This window comes from Falco rusticolus, chromosome 7 (genome assembly GCF_015220075.1).
Source record: "Falco rusticolus isolate bFalRus1 chromosome 7, bFalRus1.pri, whole genome shotgun sequence".
In the NCBI taxonomy this organism is placed as follows: domain Eukaryota; kingdom Metazoa; phylum Chordata; class Aves; order Falconiformes; family Falconidae; genus Falco; species Falco rusticolus.
In genome coordinates this window covers 23642575-23665469 of record NC_051193.1, presented here as the reverse complement: position 1 = coordinate 23665469, position 22895 = coordinate 23642575, and the positions used below count along the sequence as shown (strand labels likewise).

The 22895-nt window shown below is 43.0% G+C and overlaps 1 protein-coding gene and 1 long non-coding RNA gene across 3 annotated transcripts in view; one reads left to right on the top strand and one right to left on the bottom strand.

Annotated features, from left to right (window-relative positions):
• The window catches only part of PSTPIP1 (proline-serine-threonine phosphatase interacting protein 1), a 52517-nt gene extending 36080 nt beyond the window's left edge, over positions 1-16437 (bottom strand). The window contains exons 1-3 of one of the 2 annotated variants that reach the window (XM_037394298.1): positions 16346-16437; positions 16196-16251; positions 16068-16107 (exon numbers count right to left, since the gene is read on the bottom strand). In XM_037394298.1, coding sequence (XP_037250195.1) covers positions 16068-16107; positions 16196-16251; positions 16346-16357 — 108 coding nt within the window. In that variant the 5' untranslated portion in view covers positions 16358-16437. Of the gene's footprint in view, positions 1-13809; positions 16044-16067; positions 16108-16195; positions 16252-16345 lie in introns of those variants that run through there. The other variant, XM_037394299.1, reaches the window with a different exon arrangement.
• On the top strand, positions 7619-9421 carry LOC119151013. The gene is made up of 2 exons (XR_005105273.1): positions 7619-8298; positions 9353-9421. It is a non-coding gene; the product is annotated as an uncharacterized LOC119151013 (long non-coding RNA).
• Positions 16438-22895: the final 6458 nt, after the last annotated feature.

Here is a 22895-nt window from a genome sequence, read left to right as displayed (position 1 = left end):
TGATACAACTACCTAATGCACTCAATTCAGCCATTTAGACATCTTGTTCTAAACCATAAAAATGCAGAGAAGAAATGCCATATTGAAAAGTGCATCGAGGTTCACTCTGCCTTGGTGTCTAAGACAATTAATTTTGCAGCATGCCTAACCAGACACTCTCTGATGTCTAACAAGATACAAAACACAGTCTGAGTCAAAGGACCCCTTGTGAACTACGCTGCCCTGGGTGGCACAGCAGTGCAGCCTTCTTGGAGCTCTGCAAACAGGCTTGCCTCCAGGACATTTACCAGCATTTTTCACCAGCACTAATGCAAAAGGAACAGGTTACTGTTCCCTTACTGCTCCCCACTGCTCATGACAGATTCTGTGCTCCATCTTTTTGCCTTCCTACTTGCTTACTTCAATGATTTTAGAAATGCAAAAGCCAGATTTTGCTTATTATAATTATAGGAATATTTTAGCCCTGTAATGCAGATAGAAAGATACCCGTTTAAATGTGCAATCTGTAATAGCACTTGCACATTCCTAGATCGCAGGCTTTCTACCAAGCAGGGTATGGGAGTAGTGTTCTCACTGCTCATTCTGTGCACTTGTGTGTGCATGTGTATGTGAAGTGCAAAGAGCCAGGTCCTTACTCAACAGTTTTGCTTTTTTTCTGCTGCCCGCTAACATGAGTAAGACATGAACTTGTCAAAAATGGAGCCACTGCAGCCACGTGTGAAGGAGAGCTGAAGTCTCCTCTGAAGGAGGCATCACTTACTGCCCGCTACATTTGTGGGGGTTTTGCCCCTGTGGCTGACCCTTGTAGAGGGATTTGGCTCCAGATAAATGCAGGTCTTAAAAGGGCTTCCTACCACAGGTACTCATTTAATCTTTCTTCATTTGGGGGGCATCAATCTCAAAATTTGCTTTATTGTCCTCACTATGTGTTCCTGAAGAACATGGAAGCCGTATTTCAGAAACCACAGCATCCAAAACAGAAAGCAGGGCTGCCTCAGCCTCCCGGGCAGCAGGTCTGGCTGTGGTCTAAATAGCACGTGCTTCTGGCACTTCACAGGCTACAGCAAGGAGGGAGAGGAAACACAGGCAGCTGACAGCCCAGGTTTAGACAAGTTTAGGCTGCTATGGTTGCTCACCCTGCAACATGGCTTCTTAATTTCCAACCACAATGTAGCTGTAAATCATATAGGCCTAAGTTTACTTACACAAACATTTCCCTTTCATTTCAACAGCTCTTTTTCTTCTTTCATGCATTACACAACTGCATCATCTCTCAACCTCTTCTTGAATCCAGATGAGCCTCCTTTGCCCTTTCCTGAGATACTGTTCTTTCATTCCGTTGGTTCCTGTGTGTTCTTGTAGTACCTGTTCAAGGCTGACTAAATCCCTGTTGGACAAAGATGATGCTCTACTACGCCAGTAAGGACTGATGCTTTGTACCATGGCATTCATGTGTGCTATCTGAGAAACACTTCTGGTACATCAGAGGAAGGTATTTGCCTTCTTCCACTATCAAATCACACCAGTAGCACCTAATTGAGCTACCTTCTATTGATATAACTCTAATTTTCTCCTCTTCTGCAATTTTACTTAACAAGGTCCCAGAGTGTATTGGACCTTTTTGCTTCTGATCTCTTATTCTCATTTTGCACTTTGAAATTTTATGTGCTGTCACCCCAGGCTTGAAAGTTATCCCGTACAATATTTCATTCTATGTATCTGTTTCAACAACAGCTACTTCCAGCCCATTAATGTCTTATGCCAGTATCTCCAATGAATATATTGAGCGAAATGAATCCCGAGACCAGCTTTCGAGGTCCCTTCCTCCAGCTCAGGCATTTCCATTTCAGCCCAAGCCACCAGCAGCTGCCCCACAGCAGTGTCTTTGCCCGTTTTACAGTTCTCCTCCTCCTGGGTCTGCTCTGCCGTTTCGGTTTTCTCCTCTCGTTTCTTAAGGATTTCCTGTGTAGCACCATAACAGGCCCCTCATTTTCTTTGTCAAGACAATCAAGACAGCAAGATTGCATCACATTAAACAACTGTTTAGCCTTGATAAGTTGTCTTGCCTTTATTCTGTTTTCCATTTATCACGTTCTGTCACAGTCAGCTTTCACATTGAATAGTTTTGCAAAGGCTGCTCAGGTACTGCTTGGGTACGTCTCAGCTGGGACTTTGTGATGATTGTAAGAACTAATGAATAGTCAAAGAGCTATTTTTTTAATTGGAAAAAATGCTTTAATTAGATAATGAATATATTCATTACATGTGTAAAACATAATTTGTTTATAACAAAATCTAGTTAGTTCTTTGGAGGAGGGTGATTTGAATCACCACCAGTAATTCATCTCATTTCCAAGAAAGTGATTCTGCATAGTCAAAGTGTTCGTGGCTGTGAAAGAGGATTTACTCTTTGTTACCTTAACAAAAAAGACAAATTAATCTGCATTGTCCAACAGACCCTTAATCACTAGTAAGAAAGTGCTTGACAAAGGGATGTCGGTGTTGCAGGCAGACTCACACTGTCCTGAGAGTCTTCCATTAACACTTCACACGTGCATCGGTCTCTGCCCCAGAGCCCGGGGTTTCTCTTCTCATGGGGAAAATCACAACTAATGGAGAAGTAGCATCTCCTCTCCTCTTCCCAGTTACAAAAATTGCTTCCCTCCAGTGCAATAAGCCCTGTTCCTCCAGAGATGGAAGGAAGGTGAAAGGGAGTATATGACTGAAAACCACAAATTTTATGCTCTAGTTTAACCGAAATAGCTAGAATACTTGAAAGGAGGCATGGAAGAGTGCAAGCAGCGGTGTTGGCAGTAAGCACACTGGGATATGCTTTCCTCTTTCAAATTCTTTTTTTCTCTGAGGCGTAAGGATGCTGTTCCCTCACATTAGCACTTTCCTAAAGAGACAGGCACCCTGGGACTGTGCCATCCCATCTAGTAAAATTTTCTCCATGGGCAATCACGCAGGTAAAAATTGGGAGTGAATTGTGGGAGAGATTATTCTGAGCTGGCTCTGAGCTGGCTCCTGCAGCCCTGAAGGAGAAGCTCTGAGGAGTTTGGTTTGGTAACAAAGGCCACAACTAGGAAAACTGATGGTGTCAGTTCCCTGCCCAGAGGGCAGAAAGTTATTAGGAATATAGCGGGGGGGTAATATAGTTTCTTCTTAACTTCCTGGTGGCTCAAAGCCTAGTAACCTTGTCCTGTGCCTTGCATCTTTAACTAGCTGAGAATCTCTTTTATGAGCCCTGTGCTGCTGGGTGCTCTGAGGGTACTGCAAGGATTTTAGAAAATCAAGTGTCTGTGTTTTGAAGTTATGAGGGTACTATTGCAATAACTTTAAGTAGGAAAGACTAAAATGCTTTCCTGGTTACTGAAGCATGGTTTTGGTAAACAGCTGTTACAGTGGACTGAAGCAAAAACATCCCAGCAGGCTTGTGTCCAAAGCGCTCACTAAATTGCGCGCCCTTGTATGTCCAACTACTAATATTCAGAAAGTGACGTGAATTGATCAAGTCATGGTGGTTGTGCTGTAGGAGCCTGCGGGCTCTTCTGTTGTGGCTGGTTTTCTTGGAGCATTTCTAACACCACACTGGGACCTGCTTTGCCCATCCAGAGCTTTTTTTACAGGTAGTTTACATACCACAGTTTATACCTCTAACCGCTCCTGCAGGGTAAGCTGGCTTGTCAGCAGCCCCAGGGAAGTGCAGCTGAGGTCCTATGTCCTGTTTGGTAAATGCCACTGCAGCTCCACCTCAGCTTGCTGCATTGCTCAGGGGAGCTGCAGTGCTGGCTGTCAGAAAAAAAAGCTTCTTTGCCAGCACCTCCAGCTGCAAAGCCTGCTTACTTGCTTTTTGCAAGGAACTAGGTCCAAGGTGGTACACAGGGAGAGTAACTCCGAAGATACAGCAGAGCAGCTGCACTACCCTGACAGGGAAGAAGGGCTGGAAAAGAAATAACCAGGTAACAGACACTGGGTGCATTGCCTGCTCATGGCAGGATAGTGCTGAGCTACTGTGGTGAGAAAGATAGTATCAAAATCTGCACGTTGGTTTGCATATCTAAGGTGGGCCTGGCTGCAAGTGTAGTGGTATGAGCCCTGACAGTTATAGAATCTATCTATAGCTATCAGGTATTCTTATAGCCCAATGATCCTTCATTTAGGAATTACTTGAAATGTATTATCTGCAAATATTAAAAAAAAATCTTCGAAAGAAACCCACTTTCTCTAAAGTTTGTCTTTGTTCTTAATGGTATTTTCTCAAGGCTTGTATCAGAAGTATTATCAAGATGGGATCTGGACTGAAAATTATACACATATTGCTAACTCACCTAAACAAAGTGTTCATACAGATTTTCAAAAGAAAAAAAGAAGCAGCTGAATCTGTTATGGGTATCTTTGGAATTAAAAAAAAAAATCAAACTTTTTTTCATCATAACTTACCTTGTTTAATTAAGGTAAGCTCTTGACAATTAAAGTAAAACAGAAACTTAAGATTCATTTTTCCAGGTTCAGAAATGAAAAAACTACTGGTGTGAGGAGGAAGTCTAGAGAGAACAGGGGATACTGAGTTTTGAACAAGCATCATTCTGCCGGTATCTTTTCCAACCGTCAGAAAGAAATCCTTTCTCTCCATAGCTGTATCACACATTATCTCAGTCCTGGACTGAAAGTAACCTGTTCTGACCAAGTTATATCAATGAACTGTATCATTGCATCACACCATTGTGTACTGGCACTGCTTAAAAAGAGCGTTTCTAGTTCTTGATCTCTTGATCTGCTAGTCTCCTTGTCAAGTGCTCAGTATTTACTGTCTGCAGGTGGGCAGCAAACAGATTGAATAGCCAACAGTCAAACATGATTTATAATCTCAAAGCACATTTGACTGGGCTGGACATGTTCTATCGTGTCATGGTCTTTCACTGTAATTGAATCACTTGCTTTATGTTTTGGGGTGGTTTTCTTTCCCCTGGGATACTTTAAAATTTCCTAGTATTCTAGGAATACGTTGACATGATACCAAATGGTTTAGGATGTTTACTGCTCTTTTTCTGCACCACTCAAGCTACCCTGAAATAAACTGTGAAATAAAATGGGACAGCAGTAAGCACCACTGATGTGTGTACCTGATGTCCAAGTGACAGCTTAAATCCCTGCTCCAGCTCAGCTGTGATACTGAGGAGGGGTGCCAGGCCCTACAGGGCCCTGGTGCAGCAAGAAGCAGTAAGGTATTGCTTCCCTTTATGTGAGATGCTGTCCTAGCTCTGCTCTACACCAGCAAGACATGAAAGAGCCTTTTTTCAACATAAAACCTGAGAGTCTCAGCCTGACCCTCTGCTGCCCTTGTCTGGAAAGGTGTTAGCAGCTGACAACCCAGCTATGCAACCTAATTAAGAGGTGAGCACATAAACAGGGGAGGATCATCTGTGTCCAGAGCAGAATAGCATGGCAGAAGCCTCTAATAGAGACAGTCTCCTCCAGCCAATGCTTGGTGTGATATTGCTGCAGCACAAACAAACCAGCAGGCCGCAACAAGGCTTTTACCATCAGTCAGATTCTACTGTCCATGTTGCTTCTCCTTCCTCCAGAGGCCAGACCACACTGCTCCTTCTCCACCTGACCCCCTCTCCCACCATCTTCAGGGCTATATAACTACTTAGTGGAATGAGCTACAGCTGCACATCATCCATGTCCATCAACCCACTGCCTTCGAGGCAAGGCCACGGCTGCAGATTATCAATGCTAATCAACCCACTGCCTTCATTGCTTTACGTGATATGAGTCCTTTTCTATAAATTTTCATGTGATAACCAACTGGTTAATGAGTTTAAAAGCATACAACTGTGCTGCATACTGCTGTACTGGGCAAAACCTCCTTTTTCTTATTGCCTGGAACTGGTTGGAATGGCCAGGAATGCAATGGTTGCTCGTGCTTTCCAAGATTGAACTGACTACAGAATTTATATGAACTTAAAAAATCAGTTGTTTTGTTTTGTTTTGTTTTTTAAAGTACATGATTTTTCCACATAAGCAGAAAAAAGTAGGTGGGCTGGAGCTGCCTGTGTAACATTTCTGTCATTTCTTGTAAATTCACTGGTTGCACATTAGAAGCATAAATGTTTGCTAAGGATGTAGGTGGCTGTCTTGGGACTTTGTGATAATTTGAAGAGTTGATACAGGCATTTTCAACATGAGGCTTAGTTTGCAATTTCACTGCAGCCTGTGACCTAAAGCTGAGGTGCAGTACTTGTCATGGTGAGCAAAGAGTATTTATTGCCAGACATAGCACAGATGTGAATGTTGAATGGGACCTTCAAAAATCAGCAGGAAAAAAACATTGCATTTGTAGCATTCCAACTGCCAACTCTGCTCCTTCCTGTAATGAGGTAGGCTGGAGAACCTCAAAGGAAAGCAGAGATTCTCATCAGACCAATCTACAGCAGCTAGGATATTCAGAAATAAATTGAAATTTGGGTTTCACAAACTACACAGTAGCATTGCAAAATTGGTCACGTTGAGCAAACCAGTAGCCTCCCTGTGGCCTTTTGCTCTCTATGACATTGCGGGTTTTCTCTGAGAAGGAAATGGTTGGTTTAGGGTTCTGCTGACAGAGGAATTTGCTCCTCAGCTTCCTAAGCCCTCACCCTCACTGACATCCTGAGCTGCTCAAGCGTTACAGATTAGACATTCTCATAGTCACAGCATGCGGTTTGCCTCTCTTCATATTTTAATCACCCCATGATTTGCATAGCTACAAAGTAATGGCTGCACAAAAGCCCTCTCAACTTTTGCAGGGGTTGCTGGGCTGGCAGACTAATAGCACACCAGGAACAGGCTTGGAAAGTCTCAGTTCCAGCCTAATAAAAGGATTCTGCTGTGCTTGCTACCTCCACTATAGCTTCCCTTCTTAATAATATGATTCAATAATATTCTGAGAACGTGCAATGCTTCCTAGGGAAGAAAAACTGTAGCTTAATTTTTGGTGTCTATAAAAGAGCAAGTGTTCTGTTTTTCTTTGCGTAGCCGTGTTTCTACATCTCTAACATGACTAATCACAAAAGCAGTCCTCCAAGATTTAGCCAGAGGACTGGGGAATGTGACAGTAACCTTTGAACTTTCAGCTTTTTTCAAACATTACATGGAAGGAGCTTTGCCTTTTGCAAGGCAGAAATAGAGCTTCGGGGACATGCCACAGTGTCACCTCCTTAGAGCTGTCCATCTGCCCATCTTTTGTAACGCCTCAGTTCAGGAACCTTCCACAAAGGACACAAGCAAAGTCAGGAACTGGAAACCTTGTGCCGTCCTTTTTCACAAGAACTCTTTCTGTGTACTGAGTAGAAGAAAAAGCATCTTGAGATGCTGTCATTTATTGGCTTATCCCAAGTGTCTGGTATCATAAAGCAGCTAGAGAAAACAATGCACTTTCTCTTGAACTGCGCATATTCTACCAGGTTGAGATCATGCTTTTATTTGCCCATTTCCAGGAGCTGTCACTGACTTCAGCCTTGCCTTAAAGTTCCTGCAGGTGGGGGTCTCAGGATGTTTCTGTCTACTTCCAGCTTCCATGCTCCTGCTGTGCAGCAGTTCAAACCCCTGATGCTTCTGTGCTAGAAAAAGGAGAAAGGGACCAGCAGCCAGATGTACGTCCCAAGTAAAAGTGTGACAAAAATTCAGGACATTCAGATATAACAAACTTCTGGAAAACCTTTTTGTTGGGGATAGTGAGATATGGGACAGGAGGAAGCCAAATCCCTCACTAGTTTTAAATTGGAGCTTGATGTGGCTATATGACATGAGTTTAAGGTGGTGGCATCCCTTTGTATTTTCTCCATGTGGTGACTTTAGACAATGGCTAAATCCATGAAGTAAGGTAGCTTCCTCCTGGGAGCCAACAGAGGGGCCTGATGTGAGCATTTGCACCTACCTTTCTTAAGGGATGGCACAGGTTTGCCATGGTGCCTTCCAGTCTGATAGATAAAGGAGTCAATGGTGAAATCACATGTTGCTTCAGTCTCTTATTCAATGATATTAGCTACACAAGAGAAACTGGAAGTAAACTAAGGAGAAATAGAATCTTAAAAGTAGAAGATACTTCTGTTTTATACAAAATAATTGTCTGAGTTTGTTTTTGTTTCTTTTCCTCTTTAGTTCATCCGCTTCCAGGTCTCTCTTACATGAGAGTTCCTCTCCATCTGCAAGCACTGTGGGCTCAGACCCAGACCGCTTTGAGCAAGGCAACGTGAAACAACCCTGCTTGTTCTGAAGGTCACAGGCACTGGAGCCAGACCTGCTTAGTTGGTACATTAATTTGTTTAAAAACCTATGTGTCTTTCTCCTCCCTGTCTTAAAGAACTTAGAATTGTTTCCTGTTAGCCCTGAAAAAGGCACTAAATACAACATACAGCTGCATCCACACTTTCTGCTTCCCCTATAAATGACCCAGGCATTTTGTCAGCAGTTTTTCTGGGCATGGAGAAAAGGGTAAAGTTTCAGGAAATCTTCCCAGTCTTGGTGTACAAGGGGAATGAATTAAAGATTTAGTTAATTTCTTAGTGAGGATTATTCCAATAGCTACATATTACCATTTCTGGTTTACAAGGGTTCTTCGCCACCGAAATAATAATTTTCAACATATCCTGTTACTCAATATGATGCAACATATTCTTACACTCCATTGGGTGGTGTATCACAAAGTCCTGGGGAATTGTGCAATCCAGCAGCACAAAATCAACTTTAGGCTTTTACAAATTCTTAAAACAGGGGTTTCATGTAAGTAAAGCCAAGCAATTTGTCCAGGTGGGACAACCATGCCACTATTACATTACCTTCCGGGAGGCATTTCTCTGTGTTTGCTCCTACTTGCATAAATGTCTCTCCACACAAAAATAATAAAAAATTGATTAATTCTGGGTATTTTAATGAGTTTGGTTTCCTGTTCCCCTTTTTAGTTAGAAATTTCACCTTAAACCTCCATCTCCAGAGGAAGCATTCACCAGATGTGAACTTTTTCATAGAAACCCACCTTTACCTTCCAAAACAGCTCCCCTACTTCAACTGCGTTTTCCTGCAAAAAAGATTTTGTCAAAAACATGAGTCCTAACCAACGTGTGACTGGGGTCTTTCAATGGCCAGTGACTCCTTTCCTTCTGGTGCTCCTGGGGATTTCCATCCTGCTGAACAGAAGCCCCAGGGCTGCTGTTCATCAGTCCTGACACTAATAACCCTCCAGTAATTACAGCACCTATTGCAGATAGTATGAAGTAATGAGACTCAGACCTCAGTGTTGTTGACCACCTGTTTTCTTTTTTCCCTTTTCCCCTACCCTTTACTTTTTGTTTTTCTTTCCTTTTAGGAAATAATGGGACCTGGACAGATTGAGACCAGCAGCAAACAGCATCTTGGTTTGAAAAGTCACTTTAAAGAAAAAAAAGTTTGTGTTTATTTATTTATTTGCTCGGAATGGAACAACAGAAGCTGGTATCTCTAAGCTAGCCCAAGCTGGTCAATTTTCACTTAATTCTCAAGATTCAGAGTAAATAACTGTTGCTTTCTATTTCAAGCAAAAATGAAGTTGCACAAGAGTGTTTTACCAAGAGCTATGGAACTTTTCAATTCCTCAGTCTTGTTCAGTGACAGTTTTCCACCACTTTGAAGAAGTACTAAATTCCATTTACAGTAAGGGACCAATTCTTTGGGGAACTGAAGAGCTGCTGGGATCTACATGCATATTGTCAACATCTTTTTTAACCTCGACACCCTGAGCAACACTGAGTGATCCCCATGCAGAACTGTGCCCCCCAGCCCTCACCTTGTCTCAGACTCCAATCCTCAAACTCTTACTGAGCAACACGGTGAACTTTGTACATTATTGAACTGTGGCTGCTAAGAAAAGTTTTATTACAAAACCTAGATTAAACAAGTGTTTTCTGTGCCATCTGCCAGCCAGAATCTACCTTGCTGCAGTATGGCATGAAAACAAAATCAGAAAAAAGGTCTTTTTCAGCTAAAAGGAGCTGAAGAATTACAAACAAAACAAAACTAAAATCTGTTTATCAGGCAGCCTAGTTTGCCTCCCATATCAGTATGCAATGAGTGTAACTGGATTGAAATTCAGAGTCTTCCACTGTGCCTGCAAAGCAGCACAAGGTCTGCGTCCCCAGTCAGACCCTATAAACTGAAGAAAGAGAAGTGGTGCAGCTCTGCGCTGCTGCATTGCAGGAGTGCAAGCCTTGTGGGAGGAAAGGGATGGGTCATGAATCACCCAGTCCTGCAAGAAAGAAAATACGTTGAAGTGAGATTCACAGGGAGACTCTGAGATTCACCCTGGAGACTGTCGTAGGAGAGGCCGAGAGCTGGGGTTGCTCAGCCTGCAGAAGAGATGGCTCAATGTGCATAAATACCCGGTGGGAGGGAGTAGGGGAGACAGAGCCAGGACTTCTCAGTGGTACCCAGTGACAGGGCAAGGGGTAACAAGCACAAACTGAAAATCAAGAAGTCCTATTTAAGTATAAGAAGGGGTTTTTTGCTGCAAGGGTGATGAGACTCTGAAACGGTTTGCTCAGAGAGGCTCTGGAGTCTCCATCTTTGGAAATACTCAAAACACTGGTCCTGTGCTGAGCAGGGGGTTGCCTGGACATTCTCCAGAAGCCCCTTCTAACCTCAGCTGTTCTGTGACTATCATCAGAAGCACCTCAGCAGGCTGCTTTAGCAAACCAGAGGACACCCTCTTCGATCTTTGTGTGAATTGCTGTTACAGATCCACAGGATCCGTTTCAAGCCATGTGCAACAAATACTCATTTAACTTGGTGGTGATTATTAGGTATGTCCACGTACGTGCAGATGAAAAGAGTTGATGAGTCAGCTATTACATATTTAAAATTCATACTCATGGCACAGTTAAAGTTGCCGTAAATAAGAATCCTCCATTTCTCTGAGCCCAAGCAAAACCAAACAACTTTTGCAGAGCAGGACAGATTAAAACAAACCAGACATAAATGTGTAAAAATGTTAACAAAATTGTCACAATGCTTCATCGATCAACCAATTTAAGCAGTCAAAACCCCTAGATAAGCCACTCAGTTTTAGCATGGTCATCAGAAAATTTTAATAAAACGTAATTACTTAACTGTCTAATTATTTCAGTCGCTGACCTAGAACAAGATTTTTGTAAACCCATTAATCTACCAGCTCTGGAAAGCATTCTGCAGCCTTAGGACCAGCCCACACTGTTTAAACCTCCCCAGATACTCTTCGTCCTGGTAGGGAAGATGCTCAGCCTGATGTGCCACATGCAGGCCACAAATGAGCAATAACCAAAAGCTGCAAACACAAAACTCTAGTCCTTCCATTTGAGCTCATCACCAAAGAAATAAACCACCCCAAATATGCTGTACTTGGTTCCTCAGAGAGCCTCCTAGGTGGTATTTTAGGAATACGGGAGATGGAAGTAGACATCGATGTGTTTGTCTCGCTGTTGATATCTGTGGTGGGAACATGAGTTCATTTGAGCTTCATTTTAGCTGTTAGGCTCTGCTCAGAAGTGATTTGTGAAACACCAGTGTTTCCACAGCCACAACAACTCACCAGGTCTTCTACTTGTGACTTCCTGTGACTTCAGTGACTTTTGGGAGATTGCACCCCCCTTCACGCACGCTTCTCATCGCCCCAGTGAGCTAAGTGTCCTTGCCAGACCAGCGGGGGGAATGTAGGAAAAAAATTCGTGTAAAAAACCAAATAAAGCAGCCTTTTCCGTGGAGATGAAGTTGACCTCCCAACAAACACAGACATCAGCTGGGGAGCCGGTTCAGCTTTTCTGAGTTGGTTCCCCCTTTATTCCCCGTTTCCACAGACACCCACCAGCATTGCCTTGCCCTGGGCATGAGCAGGGCCACCGCCACCCGCCTGCCTCTGGTCACACTGGAGTTCAGAGAGACGCGCTACGTACCAACCAGAGAGCCCGGCCTCCCCGTGAGCCACATGTGGTGAGATTACCTATCTTCATTGGCCTTGTGCCAGCAGATACAGGTGCAACAGGTGCAATCCAATCCAAATGAAACTCCGAGATGCCAGGGTGAGAGGTTTGGCAGCCACGTCCTGCCGCGGCCCTGCCAGGGCTGCCCGTTCCTCCCTCCCCACCAACCTGCTGCCCTCGCTTCCTCCGCGCCGGCCTGCTTAGAACAGCCCCTGCAAAACTTAACCTCTACAGGAAAGCAGGGTAGCTCCTGGTATAAAAAAACACTTCCTTTTTGAAGTAAAATGGTTGATATTGTATTTCTTCAGAACATTGCCTAGTAAGTCTAGGAAATAGTTTTACTGTGATGTTTATAATTGTCTCTGCACTCCTGTACTACAGTTAAGAGCCTTGTTAGATGTTAAATTATTTATGAAAGTAATTACATCTTTTTTGGCATCTATAATAGACCATTGTGTGAAAAGGCTACAGTAACAGTTGAAAGGCTCACCTATGAAGTCAACTTTGCATTGGACCTGATGCAGAATACAGCCTTAAGTCAAACCAAGAAAGATTAAGCAAGCATCTTTTTTTGTAACAGGCTCTTTATCTTAAGCACTTCCCCAGCTCCAACTGCTGTAGCACCTGGCCATAACCACAGGTAACGCACGGGCAGGAATGTGGCAAGAAGTCCACAGCAGGGCAGGGAGGCAAATCTTGCTATCTCATGTTCAAAGACTGCATCATATCTGCTGGCCCACACCTCCAGCTCACTCGTGCTTTTAAATCTGTGAGAATCCACAGGCGCTGAGCTTATCCCACTGCTGAGAACAAACAAGCACTTAACACTTTCACCTTTTTTTAAAAAAAAATCCTAAGCACCTTAGGACCCCCTGACACATTTTCAGAATTGACTTGGCCACTTGCGTTTGATCCAAAGCTGCCGAAGGGAACAGACTTGCTCCCACTCAACTCTTGGCACTTTGGAGCCTGCCCCAAAGCCAAATGCCTCCTTTGGAAGTCTTCCTCATTCCCCCTTTCCAGATGAGTGGGGCAAAGCCAGTACATGGTGCCAGTAAGCACCTACCTACCTCCTGGCCAGAAAGAGCTGCATTTCAGAAGGTTGCAACTGGAGCGTTGAGCAGCATGTTGGAGACAAACAAAATAGAAGGAAAAGGCAATGACAAGAATTTCAGAGGAAAAGCAAACAATGAGTAAAAGAACATAGAAAGAGACTAAGAAAGAGACTCTGTAACAGAAGGGGAAATATTTTCTTGATTACTGTTTGTTTTGTAAACCCCCCCCCCAAAAAAAAAAAAAGTGCTTAGATCTCTGCTTTAACATAACCCTGTTAAAATGAAACTCAGCTGGTGAGCTGGTGTTGCGAACTTACTCCCCATTAACAGGGGAATTTACCTACCTGTCTAACAAGATGCTGGAGAAGACAGGTAATATCTGTCACATTTGTACAGCAGCCCAGCAGATCCATTATTAATATTAATCCATTAGCAACTGCCCTGCACTGGCTATCAGAACTGATTCGTATTTTCACATCTCTAATATTTTCCAAAAAATATTATTCAGGGGTAGAAAGCTTCTGCTAAGAAGCACACTTTAGCAGAGGCTTTGAGCAACTTTGCCTTAAACCATTATGGAACATGTGCAGGTTATAAAACCAAAAATTGTAATAAAAACTTATACTAGTTTTAGCCCAGTCCATGCTACAGAGAAAAATGTAAAAAAAAAGCACAAGTATGAAATTTTAGTATAGTACTGTCACTGCTACATTTAATCAGGGAGAAGAGAGATTAGGTCACTGCTACATTTACTAGGAGAAAAGAGAGATTCAAACTTCTACCTGTTATGAGGAACCATTTGCATTTTCCTGAAAGACAGCACACCATGTTCTTACAAAGTTTGAGGAACTTTTGAGAAGCTCTGGGGAGGAATGAACAGAGCTCTTTCTTTGCTAGTTGGGGAAGATCTGCTGCTTTTAGGGTTACTTGACATATCTTACATTGCAATAGGTACTAAAGAAACTTCTGTGTACCCAAATGTTTACTGATGATAAGAGCAGGGAGTTGTTGCTCAGGTCTACGTTGTCAGGGTGAATTACAGAGACGGGGTGCAGCAGTGTCCTTAGGCAGGTCTTAGAGATCAGGGATCTGTATTGAGTGATCTGCTATGGTGCAAATACACTTTTTGGTTCTTAATCATAAAGACAGTTTCCGTTCACAGTACAAATCAAATAAAGGAGATAATTGCTCACTGAAGCAAACCGCGCAAATACATTTCCCTCTCACTAATCAGCATAACAGAACCTTATGAACGCAAAAGTAATTGCTGATCTTGTGATTTCAGAGTCAAGCTGTATGGTTTTGCTGCATTGTACAATATCCTGTAAGTTTTCATTTTAAAAGACTTATTGCATAGCTAAAACTACCATCCTGCAACCACGTTTATTTCTGCCCTCTTAATCAAGCTTGGTGATACAATGTTTCCAGCCAAACAACATTAAAAACAAAGATGTTTTTCTTTAAGGAAGGTGTTAGCATCAAAACTAAGCAAGGATTATAGTTGTGGTGATGTGACTAAGCACAGAAAAAAAGTTTAGGGAAGAAGAGCCATGAAGAACTGGCCTGGCCGGATTGTCAACTGGTGTTAATCACCCAAACCCTACTCCACTCCACGGAGTATGCCTGATTCATCCTCCCTAAAGACCAAGACCTTGAAAAGTAAATATACCAAATGTATCAGCTCTAAAAATCAGACAGCACGTTTTCAAAGGAAGTCCAGAAATGCAAAAGCTGAAGCTCCCAGGGCAGCACTGGCTTGCAGTTGTGTCCTACCCCGTGCATCAGGCTGTATATATACTGTGTATATATATATATAAACTGTATGCAGTTAGTAGCTGTATAAAAGAGGAGGCACGGATAATCTTGTGTAGGTGTGGTCAGGCACAGTTAGAGTTGACATCAAAATTAACTTTTGCATTTCCTTATTACATTTTTTTTTTAAACTCTTCAAATCTCGTAGTAGAGTGGGGGTGGGGAGGGCTTCCTGGAAGTGCTGGGAGGAAGGTGGTTCACTGAAATGTGTTCTTGCATCTGTCCTTCTATTTTATACCAAGAGAAGGATTATCGTGAAGAGCAACTGTATAGAAAGAAAGCACAAGCAGCAAATAGACCATGAAGGAGCTGTTCTAGTTGGCCTGATAGAAAAACAGCAGCAAGAATTCATATGCCTTCATGTCTTTCTTTAAGTCAGCCCTAGATGGTGGAAAAATGCTTGCCCAAACAAGAGACAACCATGTGACATCCTGTTTATCCAACTTTGTAATGTTAGAATTTTGTTGTTGGGAGAGTCTTTTTCCTTAAAATCTCCACTGAAGAAGCAATCGCAAGAGAACCTCAGGTTATCCTTGACAGAGAAATGACTAGCGTCTTTTTACCTTGTAACTGCAGAGAAGGAGCTTGAAAATAAGACACCAAGAGGTTCTTCAACCAGAAGTCAAATAACAAGAACAGCGCATGTCTACTTGGTTTAGTATTCACTGGTTTTAAGCCAGTTGTGAGTGTTCAGGCTTAGCACGGCAAGGGGCACGAGGTCTTTCTGCCGGTGCGGTACCCTGGGTGGCTGCATGCCTTGTGCCTGCCCCTCTGCACCTGGAGGCAGGCATGGACTCTGGAGGGGGCTCAGCCCTAGCAGCTTGCAAGCACCCGGCTGACTTTGCTCTACAAACAAACACGAGAATCAGGCTGAAATTAGCAAGAGTTCACCTGCTCTGGGGAGCCACTCCTAGGACTGAGGACACTCGCTGCAAGCAAGTGCTCTTAGGTCCCTTTCACAAATGGTCTCTGGACCTAGCACAGCAATTGGTTTATGTGGACTGGCTATATCCTTTACAACGCATCCTTCTGCCTAAAATCAAACACTTGGGACAACCAAACAGTACTTTTTTGCTTGGAGACAAATTTGTGTTTTTACTAAACTAAATGCCAAACAGGATTAGTTTTAAACTATTTCTAGAACCAAGCTGTATTTTAACAGATTTTTGAATTCCTGTATTTTAACCTATTTTTTAATAGAGGAAACACACATGAGATGCTCACTTACCCAAAATGCATCTTTAAACTGCAGCTGTGTCATTGTCGCCCTGTGGAGGGGAGGAATCCTTCAGCAGGGTCGTTCTCAGATGAGAGCAGCAACAGCAGCAGCCACAGCAGCGAGCCTTGTTGCCGTACCCCAGCCAAAGCAGAAAGCGCAGCACATCCACAGACCTGTCTCTTCTGAGGTCAAGCTGGTGAAAAAATAGCATTGGGCAGTTTCAGGCAGCTCAGGGTAATGACCTATAGCTGCAAAGGGACAGAGGGGAAAAAAAAGCTCTTGTTCACACACATAGACATGCATGCACTCAGCACCCTAACCCCAAACCTGTTTCTCTTCTGGTAAACAGTTAATATTGAAATGAGGAAGCAAGGAAATGTCAAATGATGTCAGGCTGCTCCCTGCCATGTGTGCATGTGAGTGGCTGGCAAATTAAAAAAAAAAAAAAAAAAAAAAGAGAGAGGGGGTGAGGCGGGGGGAAGTAGTACAATTCAATGATATGATTTGATCAGCTGCAGGAGGAGAGAAATCAATTAAAATGCAAAGGAAAACAGCACAATACAAAGAGATAAGCTATGGAGGAAATCACAAACTATCATATAGCACTGTGGTCTTACACAGAAAAGAAAAAGCAGCAAAAGAAATGTATGTGCCACATTTCTCCAGTACCTTCTGGGGCTGGCAGGTGCCCATGTATTTGCACATGGGAAGCGTAGCTCAAAGTTGCATTTTGCAAGCGACAAAGCTTTTCAAGACTCTGGTTAAATTAAGAACACTGTAAAGCATGCAGGTGTCAGCACACTTTCAGATACCTGAATGCCTGTAGAGAGAGAAAATTTCTGATTTGCATGCCCTCACGCAAATTCTTATATGAATAAGCAAGATATGAGAAATTTGGACGATCCAAACTCCTAAAAAACTTGATAAGAGAACTAAGAGTTTTTTAGCACCAGGACCTGAAGTGAAGCTTCACACATGCCTGAACTGGCAGCACGCCCAGCACCACACCCGGTGTGCCCTGACATCAGGGTTTCAGGCAGCTGGTTAAATAAGCTAACCGATCTGTTACAATGCAGCTGTAAATACTTGATAATGAGGTAATACATCTAACACTTCCATGAAACCATCTTCAAATTACTGGTCATACAGGTGAGGTTGCCTCTGTTTGCCTCCTTGGAATGTTTTAAGGATTCTTAAATATGTGTTTTTAAATACTCACTAGCATTTTCAGAGGGTAGGAAAAAAGAAGAAAAAACCTCCCTATCATGGTTGCCTGTGCAAAAATGTGTCCTTCCACAGCAAGAACACATCAGGCCTGACTTTGCTATAGCTAATTAATATTGCTCCTGATGCCCGGGTGTCACTTTTTTCTTACTGCCCCTGCAGCACCAGCCATGCCAGCAGATTATTCCATAGCGAGGAAGTCGCGCAACTTCACCGAGCTCCAGCGGGACACAGAGGTCTGCTCAGAGAGCAATGCAGCAGCTGGTGCCAGAGCTACCAGCAGTCACTCCCTAAGCAATTGGTAGGTGGCATTTTGGAGAATTGGCAAGTTTCCTTCCTGGTGGTCTGAAGAAGCCCAAGAGCATGCAGAGACTTTGAAGGGAAAAATGAAGCGCAAGCAAAGGAGAGCAAAAGAGAGAGTTTGCAGGGCCAGAGCTGCACAGCGGCTTTGATTGTCATAAGCAGCAGGGAAAAGCATTGTGTGAGACGGGGAGAAGGAGAAATGTGAGGATTCACTTGCAGAGGGTGCTGAGGCAGAATGAGTGAAGCTTTCTTACAGAAGGGAAAATTCCCTGAAAAAATGTAGTTTGAGGGCATGGACACTTCATAATGCTTGATCTGTAAGGAAAAAAAAAAAAGAATGTTTTATCTGTCTTTCTACATGTTTAAAACTAAATGTTTCCTCTTAGTATTTACGAATTACAGCTGTTTTGAAATGGATAGCTTTGATGCTGTTTGGGTTCATAAAAATGCATCAAATGCATTTTGGCCCTCCAAAGTGATATGCTACTTTCTCATTATTTTAGTTTGGCCCCAACCAAACAGCCAATTACTTGATTGAATCTCACGCTGAGCTCTGCCTGTGTCTGTCCCTCCCAACAGTGCTGGTGTAGCGGGGTCACCTCCCTGAGGAGCAGCCAGGGATGCCTCCCTACGTACTTTAAGCCTGGGCAGTCTTTGTGCTGCCGATGAGTTTGTCTCTTACCGTTGGCTGCAGAAGAGCCTGCATCAGCCATGTTTCTAGTTCAGTTATTTTGATGAGCTGTTGTCGGACATTAGCTGGTGTGAGCTGTAGCCCCCGGCTCTGATGAAACAGAGCTGTTGGGCAATGCTTCCTGTGGAGCCATCACTGCTCACGCATCCCAGTGTTGCTGGATTATATCCAGAGGGTGCTGTGCCTTGCAGTGGTGGTCAGGCTTTGCAGGGCTGTGGAAGAGGGAGAAAATTACCTCAGTTTTGCAGCTGAAGAAATTGAAAGCTACAGCAAGCAGTCCCGGCAAATATGACAGCCCTGGAAGTGAAGACCTGGGAGGGGGTTCCTTCTTCAGGGAGTCTTCTCCAGGTGGTTGTCCTTTGCAGCAGCTGAGGTGGGAGTAAGGTGTCGTCAGCCCATTGCACCAGCACCGGCCACAGAATCCATGAGCCCACACTGCTCAGTTCCTCTGCATGCAGCAGCATCACCTCTGCTTGGCCAAGGTATAACAACCTCTCTCCGCAGCTGGTAAGGAGCTCTCTGCAGAGCCACGGGCGTACCTGCCTGCTGCGCTGGCCGTGACCAGGTTCAAGAAAACTGGTAAAGGATTATTTTCCTTTTCTCCCATAAGCCAAAGCACCAAATAATACCTTAATACCTTGCAGTGGACATCTACTAAATTTATACTGAGCTGATCTACTACAACTGCTAGTCTGTAGGATGCAATTGCTTGTTGTGAGCTTGTTTAGCAGAGCTGGAAATAGTACCCAGAAATAGCAGTTCCCAAAGGCTGTCTTGCTTCAGAGACACACCAGCCTCCCGACCTCTCCAGAAATGTGTCTTAGTCCCTGTCCCAACTGCATGTATCAAGATAGTCTTGCGAGTCTTCTGTAAAACTGTCATGCTGAATGCTGCACCTGGAGAAGGAATCTTCCCCAAACCATCCTCTACAAACAAACGAAACAACACAGCACCCAGCCAGTTCTTAAATGCTGTGTCTCATGACTGGATTCACACTGGGTGAGCGGCCTGAGCTGCACAAGGCTGGAAAGGCTGAGCCTGGGAGGGAGGGGGCTCTGTGGGGCTGGGGGAAGGGCACCAAAATCAGGGAACCTGACAACACTGCTAACTACTGAGATCACCCTGAACTTCATGATGTTTTCCCCTACAAAAGCTAGGCAGATACATTTGTGCCAAGCAGAAGCACTTTCAGTGGGCAAGGGGCTTAGACTTTTGTCATTGTAGCGCGTGGGACTAGGCTGGCAATGACAAGTGATCAGCCACTTGTTCATTTACTTGCTTATTGACAGGCTGGATGCTTTGGAAACCGCAGGGCCTTCCAATTCCCCTTCCTCACCCTTTTAATGCGGCTTTTCATCTGATCTTCACATACAGCTCCACCCGCAAGTTTGGAAGTGTCAATAACACATCCCCAACAGCCACTGCAGCCCCTTCCCACCACTACTCTGAAAGGCTAAAAATCAGGTTTTCTGTTTGGTAAGACCAAGAATCAGTCTCCAGGCCAGAGTACGGGGGGGGGTGGGGGTATTCCAGTAATTAATTTGTTTGGCAGCAGAACGTATCATTTGAATCTGTTCTCTAGTGGAAAGTGATGAAAAGTGATTTAAAAAAAAGTCCATATTAAAACCCTTCAAATTTTGATCTGCGTCAGAATGGAAGTGCCATTTTGTTTTTAGTAACAGCATACTGCTTTGAGCAAAGATTTTTATTTGGGGTTTGGGTGGCAGGTTTGGACCTGACAGTAGTTAAAATATGAAGTGTCTACAAACAGGGCGGTGCTCATCCAGGGCTTCAAGCAAGACATTCTTTACAGTCATGTTTCTGATTTTGAGCAGTCTGATGGAGTCTACATTTTAGTCTACACAGAAATAGGATGAGGAAGTCTATGAAAAGTATTAAGACAGCATATAGAGGGATGTTGAATACTCAGGTCATTGTATTTGTCAAGATTCCCAGGGTATATTGGGGTCCCTTGGGATCATTGTGAAATGAAAATGGAAAATAGAAGGCACTTCCACAGTCCTTCCAAGCCTCTGTAACAGTTATATCTAACAGATACGGCTTCACAACACCTGCTGTAACACAGTCATGTTCAAAATTTAAACAGTCCAGCCTCTGGTATCTTACTGAGTTCTAAAGCCTAGAGACACCAACAGCAATGAAACCACTTCCAGAGCAAAACCACAACTAAAATACACAGTGTTTTAGCTGGTTAGCTGCACGTGCCATTTCTACTTCCATACAAATGGCTATCTGAGCTTCAGTGTGAGAAATGTTAGGGTCTTTCAAATTATCCACAATCGTGCCAATTTAAAATTTCTTAAATCACCTTGCCTTCTGTGAGAAGGCAATCTCTGTTCCCATGGAAACAGAAACAGCAGCCTCAGAGCATCCAGCTTGATTTGTTAGAAACTCCTCTGAACCCATCTATGGCTGCTGGCTGAAAGCCGATTCAATATGCTCCAGACCCTATGACATCAGCTCTGTTCGGCTCTCAGACACACTCCCTTTGCTTCTTTTAGAAGGAACTATTCAAACACCCTTCCAGAAGCACCGTTTCACAGTGCAAGACAGTCCTGCTGGCATTTGCTTCAGTAAAATTGACAACTAACAAAGAGTAATTGCATAGAGTGCATTCCTAACCAGTATCTAGCATCTCACAGTGGTTTCCAACAGAGGCCTTCCTTTCAGGGAAAACCCAGCCCCTGATGTTTTACCCGAAAGGTAACTGTGGTCTTCACCATACTTATGAAGCACATGAATGCATTTCCTCTAAAATGAACACCATGATACCCTGCATATCCTAAAATTATTGTTCGTATCGCAGAAATGTGGGGTCTTTTTGTGCTTGGTACATGTTTAACCATGGTTAGCTACCACCCTTACCCCTGAAAGTGTTTCAAAGACAAAAAAAGAAGAGAAACTGGGAAAATGCAATGTCAGAGGAGGCTTAACACGAACAGTAACTGGTAGTTCTTTGGAGAGAAGTACATCCACTCTGTGAAAGAGAAAATTAAAAGGATTTGGGTTTCTATCTCCCCTTCTTTTCGTAATTTTAGGTACCCGCAGAAAGATGTTTTTTATTTCTCTAATGTCTTGCATTTTACCAATATACTGGCTTTCTCCACCCCATTATTTCAAAGGAAATCACTATTCATATGGAAGCATTGCATATTCATTAGCCAAGTAGGCAATGCCTGCAGTGCTGAAGAGGTTTCCACTTCTCAGAAATTACTCTGAATTCTAGAAAGCAAGCAGGCTTCACATTCACAGAAACTGACAGAAGTTCAGGATATGCTTTGCAAAGAAATCATCTTACCTGATTGATACTACGGGGGTACGCACATAGGCAACAGCTGTTCAGACTGGCATTTGCAAAGACACCAATATGCTTTGTGCAGAATCATGGCATTTTCAGCTGAGCTCAAACGATTGGACCTTTGTCCAAAATGTACCGTTTCCAGCAGGTCTGTCTCTGTACAAAATGTCCCTTCTTCAGTAACGCAGTGAATTGTTTAGCATCATGGGAGGCAACAGTTTAGATGCCTTCATCAGCTTTTAGTAAATATTCTGCACATTTCCTCATTTAGAAACATCACCCATTGTTCCGTAATTATTTTTTTTCTCAGTAGAAATGCAAAACTGGAGCAAGTCAACAGTGAACATCTGAAAGATCTTTTAAAAGAATCTTTAAAAAACAACTTTTTTAGATAAATTATTTGCGTGTTTATGATTGTAAACAGCCTGAAATATTAAAGTCTATTTGTTTTAATTGCCAGAGAAAATGTAACTTAACACAGTTCAGACAAACTAGTTAGCACTGTAATCCTCTACCTGTTTGAGAAAACACCTTCTCAGATATTTTGCCATAGTCCTACCTCGATAGCTAGAAAGAGGAACAGGGAACTGGTAAAAGCATTTGTAGCATTTGTGCTTTTTGCAAATCTGAAATGCAGAAATGCTGATCAGCTGAATCACACTTCAGCTAGGTGAGTGATTATGCCTGATGTTTAACATTGCTCAGTCTTGGTTTTCTACTGTTACACTCTCAAAAGAAAGGTTTATCTCCGGCTTTCTCAAAACAATGTAACTTTTTATTTATAGCGAATTTCTTGTGGATTGTTTTTTCAGCTTCTTTCTTTTTGCTTTGATAGATCAGCGAGGCTGGTAAAATAGCATTCTTCATGAACAAGTATTTCCCTGCGCCTTCATTCAGAGACATTGGTATACATCCATGTGAGCAGCATTTATGCAGCACAAAGGATACTGCTTTAAGGACCAAATTCTTGTGGAATTACCCTTTAATGTGACTTTTCCTCTTGTAAGTAGGACACAAAGCACTTCACATGGGGCACTACCCTCTGTATAGAGAAGGTGTATTTATATACATATACAATATACATGTAACAAGAATAACTGCTACTTTAAAACCAATATTGAGATCAGTTTCCACCTGAGAGGTTTTTCTTGTTACTTCTAGCAAGCTCTGGGGTTTTTAAGACAGAAGAGGAAAGGATAGCTTGCAGTTTGAAATGCCACATCCTCAAAATAATTTACAATATAGAAAAAAACAAACATGTGTTGCCAAATTGTTTAGACAGGATCACTTTGAAGAGGAT